This window comes from Myxocyprinus asiaticus, chromosome 44 (assembly GCF_019703515.2).
Source record: "Myxocyprinus asiaticus isolate MX2 ecotype Aquarium Trade chromosome 44, UBuf_Myxa_2, whole genome shotgun sequence".
In the NCBI taxonomy this organism is placed as follows: domain Eukaryota; kingdom Metazoa; phylum Chordata; class Actinopteri; order Cypriniformes; family Catostomidae; genus Myxocyprinus; species Myxocyprinus asiaticus.
In genome coordinates this window covers 20,048,036-20,066,085 of record NC_059387.1, presented here as the reverse complement: position 1 = coordinate 20,066,085, position 18,050 = coordinate 20,048,036, and the positions used below count along the sequence as shown (strand labels likewise).

Below are 18,050 nucleotides of genomic sequence, written 5' to 3'. Positions count from 1 at the left end.
GTCCCTGTAAGGACAGTAAATCCTCCAAAAACTTTGTGGGGCAAATTTTGTAGGCCAGAGACCACTAGGGAGCCTCAGCAAACATCCAAAGGGGTCACATCAAAATAATATTACAAATAAGTAATAATCTAACTTAACAAAAATGCTAAAAACTGCTAAAAATCGAAACGTACAACATGTAAAGTGACATAATACTTCTTACTGTCTTAGTGTAACACCCTTCAACAACTGTTGGTTTATAATGAAGAACATAGTTCTTGAAATTTCTGGAATCACAAAATTAACCACGAAAATGTATTTTAATCTATAAACACTCATATTTTCAGTGTATAAAATGTTAACTTCGAATATTGCCTTGGACAATGTTGGGCATTGGAGTCAAAAAGGATTAGAACCACTGTTCCTTTTTATATATCACATGTAAAAATGCCAAAAGTTTAGGGTTAGGATTACACAGTGTCCAATTTTCCAGGGGCAGGTAATTTGTCTGTCCACTCTGAAAGTGAAAATGCATTACAACAAAACACAATCTTTGCCTTTCAGAATATACAGTATTTGATGTTTAATATACTGTTATTTTGGACCATTGAGATTTACTGGGGGCGGGCCCACCTAGCCACAGAAATAGAAATCAAGTGACCAGCAAAATGCTGTGCCGTTAGTCGCGGCTGGCTAGGACAAAAGATTGATGCTTCATAGCGTCAGACCTGCACAATAAAATACTGTATTCAGAATTTTATTGTAAAATTAATGCAGGCTAGATTATTTTCTGCCATAACACAACAAACTACTGTAAAATATATAGGCTATATATAAATAATATCACACTGCATTGTGGGATAATAGTGTTTCATTTTAAGCCACCATTATGGTGTTTAGTGTTCCCATTGAATGGGAACTTTGACTTAATCTTTTCTTACTAATTTTCGCTCAGCTGATGCAATTGTGTTTAAGAACATAATACATTGCATTGAGATGCTTGGAACATATCAGTTTAATTTAGTGGTTGAAAATCACCAATAGTTGGTGCAATTAAAAGCAATCTTATTGTTCTAAATAATGAGGAAAGAATGCATGCAATGACAGGATTACTTTTATCTCTCATGAACATTTGGTGGGACTTGTAAACCAGGCATGCACAGATATCTACTCAGCATCCAAAACTCAACAATGATGACAATTAACGAACATTGCAGGTTAAAAATGTACATTTAATAATTGAGATCCTACAACACAACACTGCTGAATTCCAGTAATTCCCTGGCCTTGTTCACTGCAAAGTCACAGTATACAGTTGTATTTTAATTGTAATAAATTGTAGATATACTACTGTAAAATATATTGTGAAAGTCATGCAACTAGAAGCCAACAATGTACTGTAAACTCATACTAAAATTTTTACAGTGTGGTTAGTACACAGCAAGTTAGTGTACTGGTTAGTACACTAGTTTATCAACAATAAAAATAGGTGTGCATATAATGAAAGCATGTTTGTGTATACCTCCCAGCCCTCAATATGAGACTGCCACTCTTCCAGCACCTCCAGTTTTTCCATCTGTCTTTTAGCCTCATTGATACTGGAGCAGACAGCTTTCATCACCTGCAGTGACTCCTGCACCAGAGAGAAGTCCTTGTGTTTCTTTGGGGTTCTTTTCAGCAGCTCCTAGAGATTCACCCAAAACACAAAGATTATGCACTCTATTTCATGGCTTCCACAAGATAAAAGTGGTATAATTACAACAGAACATGATTTTGCTGTTATATAATACAATCATTGAACCAGTATATTTATGACACTGACTAACGGAAACAACAAAGCCGCTACTATGCCAACTCAATTTTTGCAGGTTTTTTCTAGGCTTAAATTGTGTTTTTAGATTTGCACAACATGCTTAATAACCTTTCTACTGCATGACGGGGTCTTCTGAGGAAGATTCTAATCTCCAACCCAAGTGTAAACACAAGGTTTCTGCCTCATCAGTTTAAGGCTGCCACTCACATTTAAATTTGTAAGACATCTGAGCAACAACAGATGCCTATCGCTGGTATTTAGCACGAGGGGCCATGGCGAGGGACTCTGGCTGTGAGAAGCTCAGTGAATACTCCAGAACTTATGGTGTAATTACATGAACTAGCGATTGTGGGTGTTTGTTTTGTTTATGTTTTAGGTTCAAGAGCAATCACGGAACATTAACAATGAGGTTGGCAAAAGATGAAACTCAGAGTTTCAAAAATGGCTCGTAAAAATTGTTGTTGATTTTCCAAAGAAATCTACAATGCAGTTTGTAACACACTCTGACATTACACCAAAAGTAGTGTTAGTGTTTTATTGATTTGTAAGTGAACTGTAAGGGTGACAATGGCAAAGATGGAAAAAGGGGTCATAGGAGGGTAAATGAGACAAAATGAAGCTAGCTTCATTAAAGTTTCAAGCATTGCTCTAAATAATGTATGTTGTTTCATACAGTGCATACTGAAGACATAGTATGAGTAATATGCTTTTCTGAATACAGTTTGTGAATTGTAGTATGTGATGTGAATTGTATGTGTGTTGTCTGTATGCATGGAATGTCCAGGTGACCTATTACCTTTGCAAAAATGCATATTACACAAATTCCTGTTTCGCACAATGCAATGCCCTTGATTTGGCCTTCCATTTCCAGTGTGTCGAATGAACCATGAAGTAATGCCAGCCATAACTTTTAAACATTTCTCAATTATTAATTGGCGTTAAGACATTTTTCCAATTGGACTAAAATCAAAATAAAATGGAAAATTTTTATTAAAAATAAAAAAATGAAATAACTTTTATTTCCAATAATAACTGGATGCCATTATCTGATTAAACATGCAAAATGATTACATCTTGTGACAACATTGAAATGTTAATTGTTGCATAATGCAGACTGTTTCGTACCGTTCTGTTTAAACATGGCAAATTTATATTTTTTATTTTTTATTTTTTTAAATGCAGCAAGCAGGACGCTAATATTCCACTCTAGAAATACACTGTAAAATATACTCACTCTCAGTAGTAATGGGTATTTGCAGATCCTCTGGATGGGTGCAACCAGATAACCTTCCAAAGGAACCTCTGTGTTCTTCCGGCCGCCCAGCAACATGCAGTTCTTATGAGATAAACAAGCAAAAGAAATCATAAAAGAAAATCAATTTAAAAAGACAGTTTGGTATCTTAACTAACGCCTCTTAATGGTGAGCTACATTGGGAATCTCACAAGGCTGACACAATGGCATGTTGCCCCCCAAGGTCATGGCCATAAAATTGCCATTAAATCTAATTAAATTAAGGTCATACGGCTACCCCGGCACGAGTTCAAAGACTCACAAAGCAGTAAATCAAAGAGTACCCGCAATCCCACCATATAGATTACCAACATTATCCTTTTCTGTCAAGTACATCAGTGATTATGTTTCTAATTTTGTCTTAATGTCTTCATTTATCTTAATTTAAGAAGCATAGAATGCATTAAGAGCAGAAAAGGCTTAAGTATGTTTTTGATAAAATGCAAGATGATGTTGATGTGTAGACAAACAACATAAAGCTTTAAAAACGCAAGAGGGCAGTTTGTTTTTCCATATATAGCAAAACAGTCTGAGACCACTAGTGAAAATTGCTTTTTTTTATTTTTTATAATATATATATATATATATATATATATATATATAGTCAGTTGCATAATGTTTTTTGAAAAGTTTAATTAAATAATTAATATCAGAATGTCTTAGTATTTGGTATGTACCCTTTTTGCTTTAAAGGGATAGTTGAAATTTTCTCATTATTTACTTACCCTTACAGATGGTGTACGACTTGCTTTCTTCAGTGTGTATGACGTTCTTTCTTCAGCAGGACACCAACAAAGATTTTTAGGAAAACAATTCAGCTCTTTAGGTCCTCACAATGCAAATGAATGGGTACAAAAATTTGGAAGCTCCAAAAGCGCATAAATGCAGCATAAAAGTAATCCATATGACTCCAGTGGTTAAATCCATATCTTCAGAAGCAATATGATGTGGGTGAGAAACAGATAAATATTTAAGTACTTTTTACTATCAGAGTCCCCTTTCAATTTCACATTCTTCTTTTGTTTTTTGGCGATTCGCATGTAAGTGAATGGTGATCAGACCTTTGAAGCTCCAAAAATCACATAAAGGCAGAATAAAAGTAATCCATTAGACTCCAGTGGTTAAATCCATATCTTCAGAAGCTATATAATAGGTGTGGGTGAGAAACAGATCAATATTTAAGTCCTTTATTTACTGTAAATATCCACTTTTACATCTGAAAGTCACATGTGGTGCCTGTTTAGTTTCACTTTCACATCTGAAAGTGAAAGTTAAAGTGGAGATTTGGAGTACAAAATGACTAAAATATTGTTCTGTTTCTCACCCACACCTATTATATCACTTCTGATATAAGATTTGGATTTAAAAACAGGAGTCATTTGGATTGCTTTTATGTTTTCTTGTTATTTTTGGAGCTACAAAGGTCTGATGATCACCATTCACTTGCATTATGAGGACCTACTGAGATTTTATTATTCTAAAAATCTTCATTTGTGTTCTGCTGAAGAAACAAGATGGTTCACATCTGGGATGGCATGAGGGTGAGTAAATGATAAGAGAAATTTCCCTTTAATTTAATTTTCCCTATCCCTTTAATGACAGCACTCAAACCAGCATGGACTCCATTGATCCATGTCATCCAGTATGACTTAAGAATGTTCCAAAGACCATCTTGTGATGTTACTGAATGCTTGGCTTTTTCTATCTTTTGTACAAAGAGTTAACATGGTCAGTGTCACAAATGTGCTTACATTTGATTACAGGCCTACAAATAGTGCAAAATCTTAAATATTTCTTCTTCGTTTTAGGTCATTTTACTTTTCTTTCTTTAAATTTTTCAAACTCCCAAAAGTGTTTCCAGTTTTACAAACACAAAAATAGCAGATTTCCAATATGAAATTACACTTTTGGCCCTACTGTAAGCATGTGCATTACTGTGTATAAACCATAATGTAACAGAGGGGTCAGAGCTTGCTTTCATTACATTACAATGACAGAGAATTGAAGGGCATTGCCGGCACGGGCAGAGGAAATTAATTTGTGTAGTCCAAGCAGCTCCAATGTTTCAGTGAAGTTTATAAGATATAGAATTACACACACATGCCACTGGGCCCTCAGTGTAAGGCCTGACCTTGGCGCGAACCAGCCCATTAACGAAGGGGTTCGTCCCTAATATAACGAGCTCACAGTCCAGGGACAGAAATGGTAAATATATCCAACAAAATCTCAGATTCTCTTAAATCTTGTGTATATGAATGCAAATGAAGGGTTTGATGGAGTTTAGTATTACGAGCAAGTCAAGTGTGTAGGTCTACGTGGAGTCGAAAAAGTGTCCTGCAAAATCACTCTGCCAAAGACCAATTTTAACCAGCTGAGACCAACAAGCCACCTTAAGCTGGTTTGAGCTGTTTTTTTCAGTAGGGTGTGTATGCATAGAACTTTTATTATGATCTCTAGTGGTATCTGAGAGATGTTCAGGTTTTGACTTTTGTAGTGTTTGAGAGAGGCAGCGACAAGAATCTTACCAGCATAAGTGTGCGTACTGTCCTGATCTTATTGAGCTCCATCAGAAGCCTCTGAGCTTTCTCGTGGTTCCCACAGTACTCGTCATAAATCTGAAACCTTCCTCTCTGAGGAGATACACAGACACAAAGACAGCGAATCACATACAGAAGGCCAGCTCTGGCAAGCTCTTTTGAAGCTGCCTATGAGATTTCACTCCTCATGCCCTTCAGAAACCAGCCATCTTTGAGGTTTTGCCCAGATGCAGATGGAAGGCTGCCGGATCGAATGCTAGTGCAACAAAATACTGCCTCCAACCCAAAATGACAACAAAATGTTGTTACTCAAAAGACTCCTGTCAACTTCAAAACTCTCACTAACTAAAATAAAAAAACACCTTTTGGACTCAAAAACACATGCCCTAAGTCCTTTCCACAGGAACAGGAGGGCAGAGGTTATATCCTACTTGGTTTTAGTGGAAATATAGAGCTTCGTTATATAATCTTTAAAAATATAATAATCTATACTACTAGAACTGACCTCTGACTGTGATTATGGACAGTCAGTCATTCAAGGTGAGTAAGAAAATGAAGCTGTTGGCCCTGTGGGATAAATTGTATGAGGGGTCATGCTTTAAGGAGAGTGAAGACGCCTCTAATGAGGTCCTTGCTCATGGTCATAAAGGTCTGTAAGCATTGCATGCTAAATTGAGATTTAAATTATAGTGGATCTTAACAGTAGTAGTGCACGCTACTATTACGGATCATTCTTCCTGTGCTGATGGCGGTCTATCACAGAATAACAATGTGGTTTAATGTTACAATGAAGCCTTAAAAGATTCTGTACCAGCTAAAAATGAATAGCTGCACAATCAAACATTTTTGAAATGCTTACTGTGCATGTTACAGTAGAAGGAGGGTGACAGAGGAAACCATGTAATGTAAGACGCTCATAAAAGACATTTTGATAACTGTGAGTTATTAGACCAGAATGTACAATGGAGCTAATGGAGCTGCATTAGATCATTTTAATCTGGACTATTTAGTTATAATTAAATCAAGGGCTGTCAATCGATTCAAAATAATAATCAAATTAATTACAATATATACTGATTTCTTTACCAACTTAATGTGCGGATCCCTGCATTCTTCTCAGTTCTGTTTTGCTGCATCTAGCATTTAATTTAATTTTACAAAATTGAATTGTTAATTTTACACTCCTATTAAAATCATATAATTCAATAATAATCTACTTTGAAAAATATGAATTTAGAAGAAGCCTTTATTTTGTCACATATTACACATTTTTTTTTTTTTGCATATCCAAGCTAAGCTGGGGTCAGAGCACAGGGTCAGCCATGATATGGCACCCCTGGAGCAGATAGGGTCAAGGGTGTTGCTCAAAGGCCCAACAGTATCATCTTGGCAGTGATGGGGTTTGAACCCCTGACCTTCTGATCAGTAACCCAGAGCCTTAACCGGTGAGCCGTATTTATAGAGGAGTGTATGTGTGTAATACAGAGAGAGAAAAACAGCATGATATAGAGATCAAAACTGGACAAAAGACTCACAAAGTGCAGGAAGCAGCCGCCCACTTCATGGTACGGGTTGGGGTCGGGCTGCAGCAGCTCCTCCACCATGGAGAGGAAGTCCCTGTGCACTGACAGGATCTCTTCCAGGTTAGAAAACAGCACCTGACGGGAGGACACATGGATACACTGACATACTGACTGAAAGACATTGTCTGAACACGGAAAACCAACAATGCAAATACTGAGAAGAAGGAAGTTTTTTTTTTTTAAATGTCTGGAAGTGACTGTGACTGCATGACACTCTTCTAGCTCAGAATCTCCACAACATACAGAAATCAGCGTACAGTATATGTGGACAGGCCAGCTGTGTGCTATACAGTACAGTGCTGATATTCAATAACTATGGCCTCTGAGTGACCCTGGGGCCAGCGAGCATCTTGTACGCCATGTCCTCAAACACGGATGTTCAGACATGGTACAAAACATGTGCTTGTTTACATGCCAGAGTCAGCAAGTACTCCCATACCTCCCCAGTATTTGCACTACAGCACTGAAAATGCAATGGGTTTACTGTCATGCAGCTACATTGTAAATCTACTGTGTTTACAGCTGTTTTCTGCATCCATGCAGCTTTTCCTTAAAGTTCATCCAAAAATTATAATTCTCTCATCATTTACTCACCCATATGTCGTTTCAAACTTATATGACTTTCTTTCTTCTGCAGAACACAAACAAAGATATTCTAATGGAGATATGATGTCTGTTTGTCAATACAATATAAGTAACGTGACCAAATTTTCAAGCTCCAAAAAGAACATAAAGGCAACATAAATGTAATCCATTGATGACTCAAGTGGTTTAATCCATGTCTTCTGAAGCGATCAAATCGGTTTTGGTTGAGAACAAACCAAAATTTAAGCACAGAAACATACTCTATGCAAGTACGTAAAAGCAGACACATCTTGCAATGCAGGCTAGATTTCACGCATCATAACACAACGCAACTAGTCGTTGCATTCTCAATGCTGCCACAAGGGGACCTAAAGTGAGATTAGTGTGAACTGTCTGCTTCTCCTTGAGTTTTCTTTTTCAACTCAACAACTGTCATGGTGGCGCAAAAGCTGGAAGAGAATATTGTTGAGCAAGTAAGTAAAATTCAGTATATATTTATAGCAATTTACCAGAATAATAACACATCCCGTTTAATGCCACAGACGTTTGAGGGTATATATATTGCTCCCTTGAGTACTGAGATTTGTTTCGGCCACATTAACGCAAGAATGCACATTAAGCATGTACGACTGGACCACTGCGTTCCAGTGTTGTACACCATTCAGAATTGAATGAAGAATGCCAATTCAATTCTAATTCAATTCCTGAATTTGGAGTGATTTAAAGTGTTTGAAGCAAAAAGGATGTAGAATTGCCATTCGAATTGGAATTTAAGGAAATATATTCATATGACTGTTTTTAAGTTGATTTTTTAATAATACATTTGATTTTTGTCATGAAACATGTTCTCATATTATCATATGCATAACGAATGGGATATTTCCATAAACATTGCACTGTAAAAAATGTTCTGAGATCAAGTAAACAATGCTGAAAAAAAGTTTTTTTGGGATTATCAACTTTAAAGAACGCAAGTTATGCATCTCAATGCAGCTTTTCTATTACAACATACTTAGTCGAACCAACAAGCACATCAGCGAGTTGGACTAATGCACTTATTTCAGTTCAAATTGGCCTATACAAAATGTTTATGTGGTTCAGTCCCATTTACCCTCTTTCCAGCATACACTTGGTCATGAATGATATGGTTGCATTGTTTGGCCATTTGCATGGTTTTATTTACATTGTTGGTGATTTTGTTGTCATGGTAGGTATCTTGTTTTGCGATGTCAGGATGAGTTTGTTTCTCTAATAAAATGACCAATTTGTTGATTGTTAACCCTGTCGTGTTTTATGTAGGCTACCAAGTGTCGAGGTCTGTGTGTGCCATTTTAAAATACTTTGTATCTTCTTTTTTTTCTCATAAGTGTTCATGTGATGAGTAAAAATGTGATATTATTGGTTTAAGACAGCAAGCACATCGCTCTCCATAAAATATGTTTATAGAAATGTGCATGAGATGCCAGAATATTGGACAGATTAAAACCATGTAAATGAGGAAAGCAATTGTCATCACAGGACTAGGTTGATAGAGTTTAAAGGAATATTCTGGGTTCAATACAAGGTGAGCTCAATCAACAGCATTTGTGGCATAATATTGATTACCACAAAAAAATAAAAAAATAAAAATAAAATATATTTGAAAAGAAGTATTTGTGTTGCACAGAAGTAAAGAAAGTCCTGCAAGTCTGAGATGACATAAGAGTGAGTAAATGATGGGAGAATTATAATTTCTGATCATTTAAAAAAATATTGCATCATCTACTCACCCTCGTGTCATTCCAAACCATGATCAAAAGACACCAGTTTTATGGACCACTTTTATAGTGTTTTTTTTTTTTTTTTTTTACATTTTTGGAACATGACAGCCAAAGTTCCCATTTACTTTCACTGTATGGAAAAGTGCAGCATAGACCTTCTTCTTAACTTCTCATTATGTGTTCCACGGAAGAAAGAAACTCATATGGATTTGGAAATACATGAGGGAGAGTAAATGATAACAAAATGTTTATATCCCAAATATATCTGTTTATCTTTTATATAATTTGTATAACAATACTTGAACGCCCCTGTCAAACCAGTTAAGTGTCCAAAACTCACCTTGACAGTCTCCTCAGTGATATTTTTATCGATTTTAGACACAGCATACTGATTGAGGCGATGAAGGAGTACCTGTTGGAGACACAAGAAAGAGGACAATGGAAATAGTCAACAAAGCAACCAAACTGTCTTTCTCCAGTGCATGCTCATCTGTCTGCAAAAGACTAACCTGAATATTCAATTGCTGAAAGCTGATGGAGGGGCCCTGTATGACCAATACTTCAGCAAATTGCAGACAACTAAAGCAAATACTTACGAAACGTAGTCATTGTTGGAGAAAACCAATTTCTTCTCCAGATCAGGGACAACAAAGCATGCATAACAAATGTAATTTATAACCATCCCAGAATAAAGGAAAAGGGGAGATGTCACAATACTGGGGGTCTGACAAAACACGACTATAGAGGCAAAAACAACAGGATGGAAGATTGAATACATCTGCCAAGAGACAGAAATAATATGAATACAGTAAATTTCTGTGACTTGAAGAATAGCTGTGTCCTCAAGTCACATTATATGAAGGAAGACCACCTAAAATTTGGGTTAACACAAATAAATCCTATCACACAGTAAGATCTCTATTTTGAGGGAAGAATGCTTACAGGGGGAAATGTTTTTTATTAGAATTAATCTATTCATATCATATCAGAATAATGCGTTCATACTGTTGCGCTTGCTTTTTCATTATAAAAAACAGCCTGAGATAATTGGACTGTTACGTATACATTATAAAGATCTCAAAGCCACACATACAAGAAGGGTATCTTGGTTATGGTTGTACGTTTTGTTGATTTGTTAATATTGGAGGGGCAAAGTATGTCAAAGACTCATTCAGAAATTGTTGGTTTATTTAAAAAAAAACATGCTAAATACATTCACAGGGTGCCTGCTGAAACAAAGCCTAGAACAAAATCTTGATTCATTTAATTAATTGATTTATTTTTAAATATCAATCACTAAAAGCAGTATGATCACTAATATCACAGTAATGAAATATACTAGATTGTAATTCTTCATTCAGTACATGTATCTTCTGTACATTTGAGGGAAACAAATTAAGATCAATTAATTTACAGAGCTTTGAAAGAAAGAAGGAGTTGTTACTGATGTTGGAAACTATTTTGAGGGGTTGTAACTGTCTATAAACAATATAGAAACAATTGCAATTTGCCTTACAGTGAGGTAAGGTAGTCGAGCTGAGTTTATGAGGAGATGTGAAGGTATTTTTAATGGAAAGAAAGTTATTTGGGCCAAACTGAAAAATAATTGATAAGAAATACAGTCTTATTCTTTCCTTTCCAATTGTGGAAATTTGTATTAATGTCATAAACTTTAAGCCTTTCAAAGTGCCATTTCTAATGCATATCTAATATGTTCCTGACATTAAAAACAGCTTTTGGATTGAATGGGAGTCAATGGAATTTTTATAACTGACATTTCAGCTAACAAATAAACACCTTAGAGCAGGCACAGGACACATGGCACATTTACCAAGTGAAAAGGTAAGAAAACAATTTAAAACAAGCATTTGTGTATACTACCCTTTATCAAAAGCCTTAGGCCAAATCAATGTCTTAGATAATCTCTATTAAAAAGGGCAGATTTTTAATAGAACTAAAAACAGTAAACCTACCTTTTGTCAGCATTCATCCAATTTATTTTCTTATACTAATTCAGTTCTCAGTGTTTTTCAAGACAATAAGACAGAGGAGTTCCAGCATCAGTAGTGGGTGAGCTCATGAGCTGCACAAAAATAACTCTTTAGCTGAACTTGATTCAATCATGGACAGTGGTTCCACATGTTTGAAATTAGTTTTCTTAGCTTAAAATTACTATGTAATCTTACCTCAAATACTTGTGTAAAGGGAACCTAATTGAATAGGGTAAAACCAACAAACTTTGACATGTCAAAGTAACTCAAATTAATCTGTTTTATTTCTTCATGTACTAGTTAGTGACAGTGAATGTTAGCATGCTAAATTCTTGCTGGTGTAAAGACTGCAGAGTAGTGATGTGTTTGTAAACAAATCAGCCTTTTCGAACTAATGTTTTAAGTGAATGAATCATTCTTGATCACCTCCATACACTGACACATATTTCTCATTCACTGACGTCTTTCCCTTTCGAAGCCAGTGAGCTGTAATTTGAAGTGCGAGACTGCTTTGGTGGCTTTTCATGCCTGTAAAGACTGACTATAGCATGAGCCACTTGCATTCAAGTGCGGGCTGTGAAGAAGCATATCATTGGTTCAAATCGCTGAACGAATATGCCTCTTCACCGAACTAGTCAAGTCGGTCATTTGAGTCTGAATGAGATCGTTCATGAACGAACTGAATGTACTGGTAAACTCGTTTGCGAATGAAATGAACGACTCACTCAGTCATCTCATTTGTGAATGAGGATCTGCTGAATCACTGAACAAGAGACATTTTGTTCGTTTCAGTTCGGCATGTGAATCAGTCGTGTTCAACAAGGAGAGAAAGTGGTGAAATGCACTAAAACAAGTTTATAGGTATGCACAAAAAATAATCCCTGTGTAAAAATTACTGAAGACATACAATTAACATGACATGAATTACGGATGGAAATTTTGTGCTTTGGTAAAGATATCATTAGGCTTTTCTTGAACTTTTTCTCTGTCTTGGTAAAACTTAAGCCCAGCATTTGACAAAATATAGGGAAAATAAGACCTGCCGTTTGTGGTGAAAATGGTTATGGTGTTTAAATTCTATTTCTAAAGTGTCTTCATACATTTGTAGATATGCAAACTACATTTGTGTTGCTTTGTCCTGCTTTTACCAACTGACTTCAGTGCGAGCCAACAGCATTCGAGAGGGGGCTGTGAGGGAGAATATCATTGAACCAACCCTTCACTGAACCAGTCGGTCCTGTTGTTAATGAATTAACTGAATGTACTGGTAAACTCGTTCGCGACCGAATTTAATGAATCAGCCATCTTGTTCATGAACGATCTGCTGACCGGCTGAATGAGAGGAGTTGCATGTCGTTCGTTAAGTTCAACAAGAAACGGAGCTGGATGAATTATGAATAAAAGTGAGTGATGACCATACATTACAATGCCATACAGTATAAACGTTTTTGAAACTCAAGATTATTTTGTTAGTAGGTAAGTACTGTATTGTTGTCTTTTTTTATAGCTTGATAAATAGTCATGCTCAGCAGTTCACAGTATGATAGATATGCTTTTGCTGTCATTGTGGGGAAATGCTTATGATGCTTAAACACTCAGTGCTGAAGTCTCTTAGTAGAATTGTAAACACGCAAATTTAATTAAGGATAATTAGACTTGTTCTAGCCGTGAATGACTGCTTTTGCTTCAATGCAATAAATTAAAATAATATAATAATATGATAAAATATAATATAATAATATGATAAAATATAATATAATAATATATGAATCAATAAATTAATCTGAACGAATCTTTTTGGTGAATGGAATCAAAAGAACTGAGTCAGTGAAATGAATCAAAATCCCCACCTCTATCATGTACCTGTTCTCATCCTAACCTCAAGCTCCACTCTTTACCATAATGGTAATGCCCAAAACTACAACATAACAGAAACTCTTTTTAAATACCAATATAACAGAACATTAAACAATAATAAATATTATTATATTGTTCTCAAATCCATAAAAGAATGCTTAATTTCAACCCTTTTTCTTCCTATCCAGTCCCATGCAAAGCATGCTGAGAAATCGAAATCTCCTATCCAGTTTCACCAATGCTTCATTAACACCAAAAAAGTATTCTTCCATTTTGAACATTTAAATGGATATCAAGTTGTAACAAAATGTTCTAGAATTGTGTTGCTTTAGTTCATTTTAATTACGTAAATTGAACAAGCAGTAAAAATCTTTTCTTTTCTTTTTTTATTCTTTTTTGAGTAGAAGACACCCCACTGCATCACAGATGCTTCACAATATTACTTTGTCATGTCAAATGACAAATCTCCTATCAGACAGCTGTACACACAGCATACCCATCGTGTCCCTTTCCACACTAACAAAAAAACTATCAAAAAGCACCATGGAACTACCATGTTTCTTGGACATGTACCATAGTACCACCATGGTATTCTTAGACCTACCTTGGAGTGCAATGTAAATACCATGGTATATGAATATAGTAAATAGGATGCTGGATGATATCAAAGAATCATGATATCACCATCTAATACTGCCACAGTACTGTTTTGTAAATGCAGACTAGGGATGTGCCGATACCATTTTTTTGAGAACGAGTACAATACTTCATTTTTGGTACTCGCCGATACCAAGTCCGATACCTGTTTTGTTTTGTTTTTTCTAAACTCCATATCATTTTTTTTCTTCTAAACTCCATATCAACAGTTTATTTCAATTTTATCATCAAAATGGTGTTTAAATAAATGAATTCATTCAAACTTGAATCAAATGAAAATATAACAATTCATTTTCAACATAATATTGTATTATTTTTTATCAAATGAATTGCTAATATATAGAATCTCACAGCACAATTCAAAATACAGCATTGGAGTTATATTTAAGTTTTTATTTATTCATTTGTCAAATAAAGTGCTGCATAACAGAACATTACAGATGTTAGATATTGCTTAAGTATAATACAGTTACTACCGATTTATTATTATTATTCGTAGCAGTAGTAGTAGTAGTAGTACTACACTGTAAAAAATGTCCATAATTTTAACGGTAAAAGAATATAAAAATGCTACAGTAAAAAAACGTAAATTGGTTAACGAGTAGTAACCATAAAATATACATAACATTTTTTAAAATATATTTAAAAAGGCAATACATAGTTTTACTGTAAAATAAAAATTTACTTTTTATGCTAAATTATTATTAAAATTATAGTAGTATAGTAGTAGTATAGTAGTACAGTAGTTCAGTGAATATTACATAACTGTACAATAGTGATATATTTCTGGGATACTTTTTTCCTATATATTTACCTTTAATTTTGATGAAGCTTTTATTTTGAAGTGTTTCTGTGTTGTTTTGACCAAGGAGCCCTGATGTAATGATGGCAGCTTACCCACTCTGGAAAAGCTGGTTCCTACGTGACTCAAAGTGATTATTAAATCGCAAAAGGCTGCTATTTAATTAAATAAGTATGTACTCTGTATGTTCCTCGTGCTACAGTGTGAATTTGCACTCTGTTTACTGTCATCTGCTACAGAGTGCATGATGCTCATGACGGTTTTTTCCCTGTATAAGCCAAGGTGGAGCTTTAACAGGTATGAGCAGCCGGCATTAGCACAACACTGTCTCCACACATTCACAAGCTTACATCTGAATTACATGCAAACTATATATTTATCTCATTAAATCGCAGCTTTTGTGGTTAAATAATCTCACTAGAACATAACATGATTTTAAATCGTGAGCTCATGTTTATGTAATGACATTCGTATGTTAAATGGTATCGGTTTTTGGTATCGAAGCATTTTTACGAGTACGAGTACCAGTACAAGAGCGCGGTATCGGAGCCAATACCGATACCAGTATCAGTCTCTGGACATCCCTAGTGCAAACCCTTTCATGTGACATGGGAGCATCTAGCAGGTGCTAATAAGGTGATGGCTAAATGAGGCATTGCATTTTTTCCTATTTTTGGGATTTTAACCACAAGCATAAAGTACAGATTCAGGTATAGCAATTCTGTACACATTAATGACAGCACAGAAAATCAGGCATTTCCTGTAGCAAATCTGTCTCAAGGTTGATTATCATGACTGTGCTGTTAACAGTTCATCCACACTGCAGAGTGTGTGGGCAAAGAACCTCACAGCTCAACTCAGTCTGATGACTATTGGGACAAATAACCAAAGAGAGGCTCTCAACTAGCATGCTCATCACACTGAGCCCGATTGTGCTGATTATAAGGCTGATAACTAGCCACTTATACAGTATATTCAATCAACTGAAATTAAACAGTTTCAGAACACTTTCTCCAAATGAAAGGATGGAGAAGGAACAGTGTAAAGAAACTCAGCTTCTGATTACGATTCTACAACGTAATGAAAGTCTGTGTGGCAAAAGCCTTGGTGTTGATTATGTTTCTGTAGCTTGCTCCATGGCTACAATGGGCTCATTAGCAAGTCTAATGCTCATGCGTGTGGAGTGTCAGTGGACAGAACCTTGTACTGGCTTGACAGTGCTGCTGGCCTATGCTAACTACATGCAGCTTCAGTTTACATTTGTATATGTTACTGTGTCATTGGAGCTTTGGATCAGAATCAGTCCCACTGCGAGTAGTGCTTGGTTAGATTCAAAGGTGATGCATGTTTTACTTTACACAGTTTTTTGCATTTTAATTCAGTTCCTCAAAGATATCTCCTCAATATATGCTAAAAGAACATTGATATTACAAATGCCAGTCTTACACAATGCATACTCTGTACCAAGGCTGGGCTGGGCAGTCTTGGAGCACTGAAAAGGTTCAGGGTGGGAAGATGGATGTGGTCCAAGGAGACTGGAGGAGAAAACAACTTGTTTCAAAAAACACCTCGCAAGCATTCAGTATTAGCAACCAGTCCAAAACACTCCAGTCCATTCTCTCATAACACAGAGAGACATATACACACATTTCCATAACTCTGCTGGCCAGTGGCTTGTCTTCAGCTACGGATAAAAGTTTGCTGCACCAAATCCAGCCTTTAATAGACTGAGGCCAGGTGACCAAATATGAGAGTGTTTAGAACCTGCTCCAAGAGCTGAAGTCATTCTCACACTAACATCTTCCCCATAACTATAAAAAAGCAACCATTTTTCACTTTTCCAAATAGCCAAAGTTCTACTCACACTCTCTCTATGGAAAATGTCTTAGGTGGTTTGCTTTGAAGAAGGCAAACCTACTCTAGTCTATATCCTGAAAAAAACAGCCTGATCTCATGAACATTACGTGATCGTGGCAACATTTTTGCAGAACGAAATTATGTCCTTTATTACACTTTTGGCTGTAGATTCCTAGTTAAATATCCAGCGGAGGGCAACAAAAGCGAGTGAAATGGTGTCGAAAGCAGACTAGGTTTTTTAAGGTGAATATTAGATTGTGGTTTTAATGAGTAAAACCTACCTCCCTAACCTAAAGCTTTAACCTAAATGTAACCAATAGCACTTTAAAAGCAAATGAGAGGTGAACAAAACAGACATCCTTACACTTAACCAACAGCAAACTTAACCAACAGTGTGGAAAAACCAAATGCGACATCAAAAGCACATTTTCTGAAGCAACCATGTCATTTTGTGTTGCTTCTATGACACTTACATTTCACGTGTCATCTTGCAGGTTTGTCTGGGCTTGAACAGCACTCTTCTGAGTCCAAAGTTTAACACTCTATTAGGTGAGCTACCACGGAAGCTAATCACATTAGAATTTGGAAAAAGTGAGTAAATGTAGGTGAGTCTGTAATACAAGCATTAAAATGTGTCGTTTTTCAAATGTTATGTTACAGTAAAAGTGTTTCAATATGATTGCAACATTGCAGTGTGTAAGTAAAATAAGTTTTTTATAAAGCCATAATCAGCCATTATAGTCGTGATTTGTGTGAAAGTGAATGAAACGCACAGTTGTTGTATCGGCTCTCGTGTTAATTTCACCAGGAAACTGTGGTAAAACATAGAATGCAGCATGTAAAAGTCAGTTTGCAAAAATGTAGTTATAGTAATGTATATACTATTATACTAGGTTGAAAAAGGAGCTGGGTAAAATATTGATTTTCCGATTAATCGCGATCTTCATTTGAATGATTACGATATCAATTCTTAAAATCCCCATATCAATATTTTACTTTTATTTACTTAAGTTGACTTCAGATTTGGTTGTGTTGGTTCTTATATCTGTTTACTAAATAGCAATTAAACTGCATAGTATGGGCTCAATTGTTAGCATTGTTTTACATTTATATTTTCGTAATTATGTTAGAAGGTTCCCTGTAAATTTTACAACGTTAGCTGAGAGAAAATTTAATTCACATGCAAGCAAAATGGATATTAAAAACTGAAATATACTTAAATGAATCAGAATCAAATCAAACCATATTAAAATGGGAATCCAATCGAGAATTTGTGAATCAAGATCAAATCAAATCGGGAAATCGATAGCCAACCCTACATTGAAACACCTTGTCTG

The 18,050-nt window shown here is 35.6% G+C and overlaps 1 protein-coding gene across 1 annotated transcript in view; it reads right to left on the bottom strand.

The window, feature by feature from the left end:
• Nucleotides 1-18,050, bottom strand: part of prex2 (phosphatidylinositol-3,4,5-trisphosphate-dependent Rac exchange factor 2) — a 182,454-nt gene that overhangs the window by 138,353 nt on the left and 26,051 nt on the right. The window contains exons 2-6 of the mRNA XM_051687368.1: nucleotides 9,890-9,961; nucleotides 7,157-7,279; nucleotides 5,610-5,714; nucleotides 3,027-3,128; nucleotides 1,502-1,663 (exon numbers count right to left, since the gene is read on the bottom strand). Coding sequence (XP_051543328.1) covers nucleotides 1,502-1,663; nucleotides 3,027-3,128; nucleotides 5,610-5,714; nucleotides 7,157-7,279; nucleotides 9,890-9,961 — 564 coding nt within the window. The remainder of the gene's footprint in view (nucleotides 1-1,501; nucleotides 1,664-3,026; nucleotides 3,129-5,609; nucleotides 5,715-7,156; nucleotides 7,280-9,889; nucleotides 9,962-18,050) is intronic.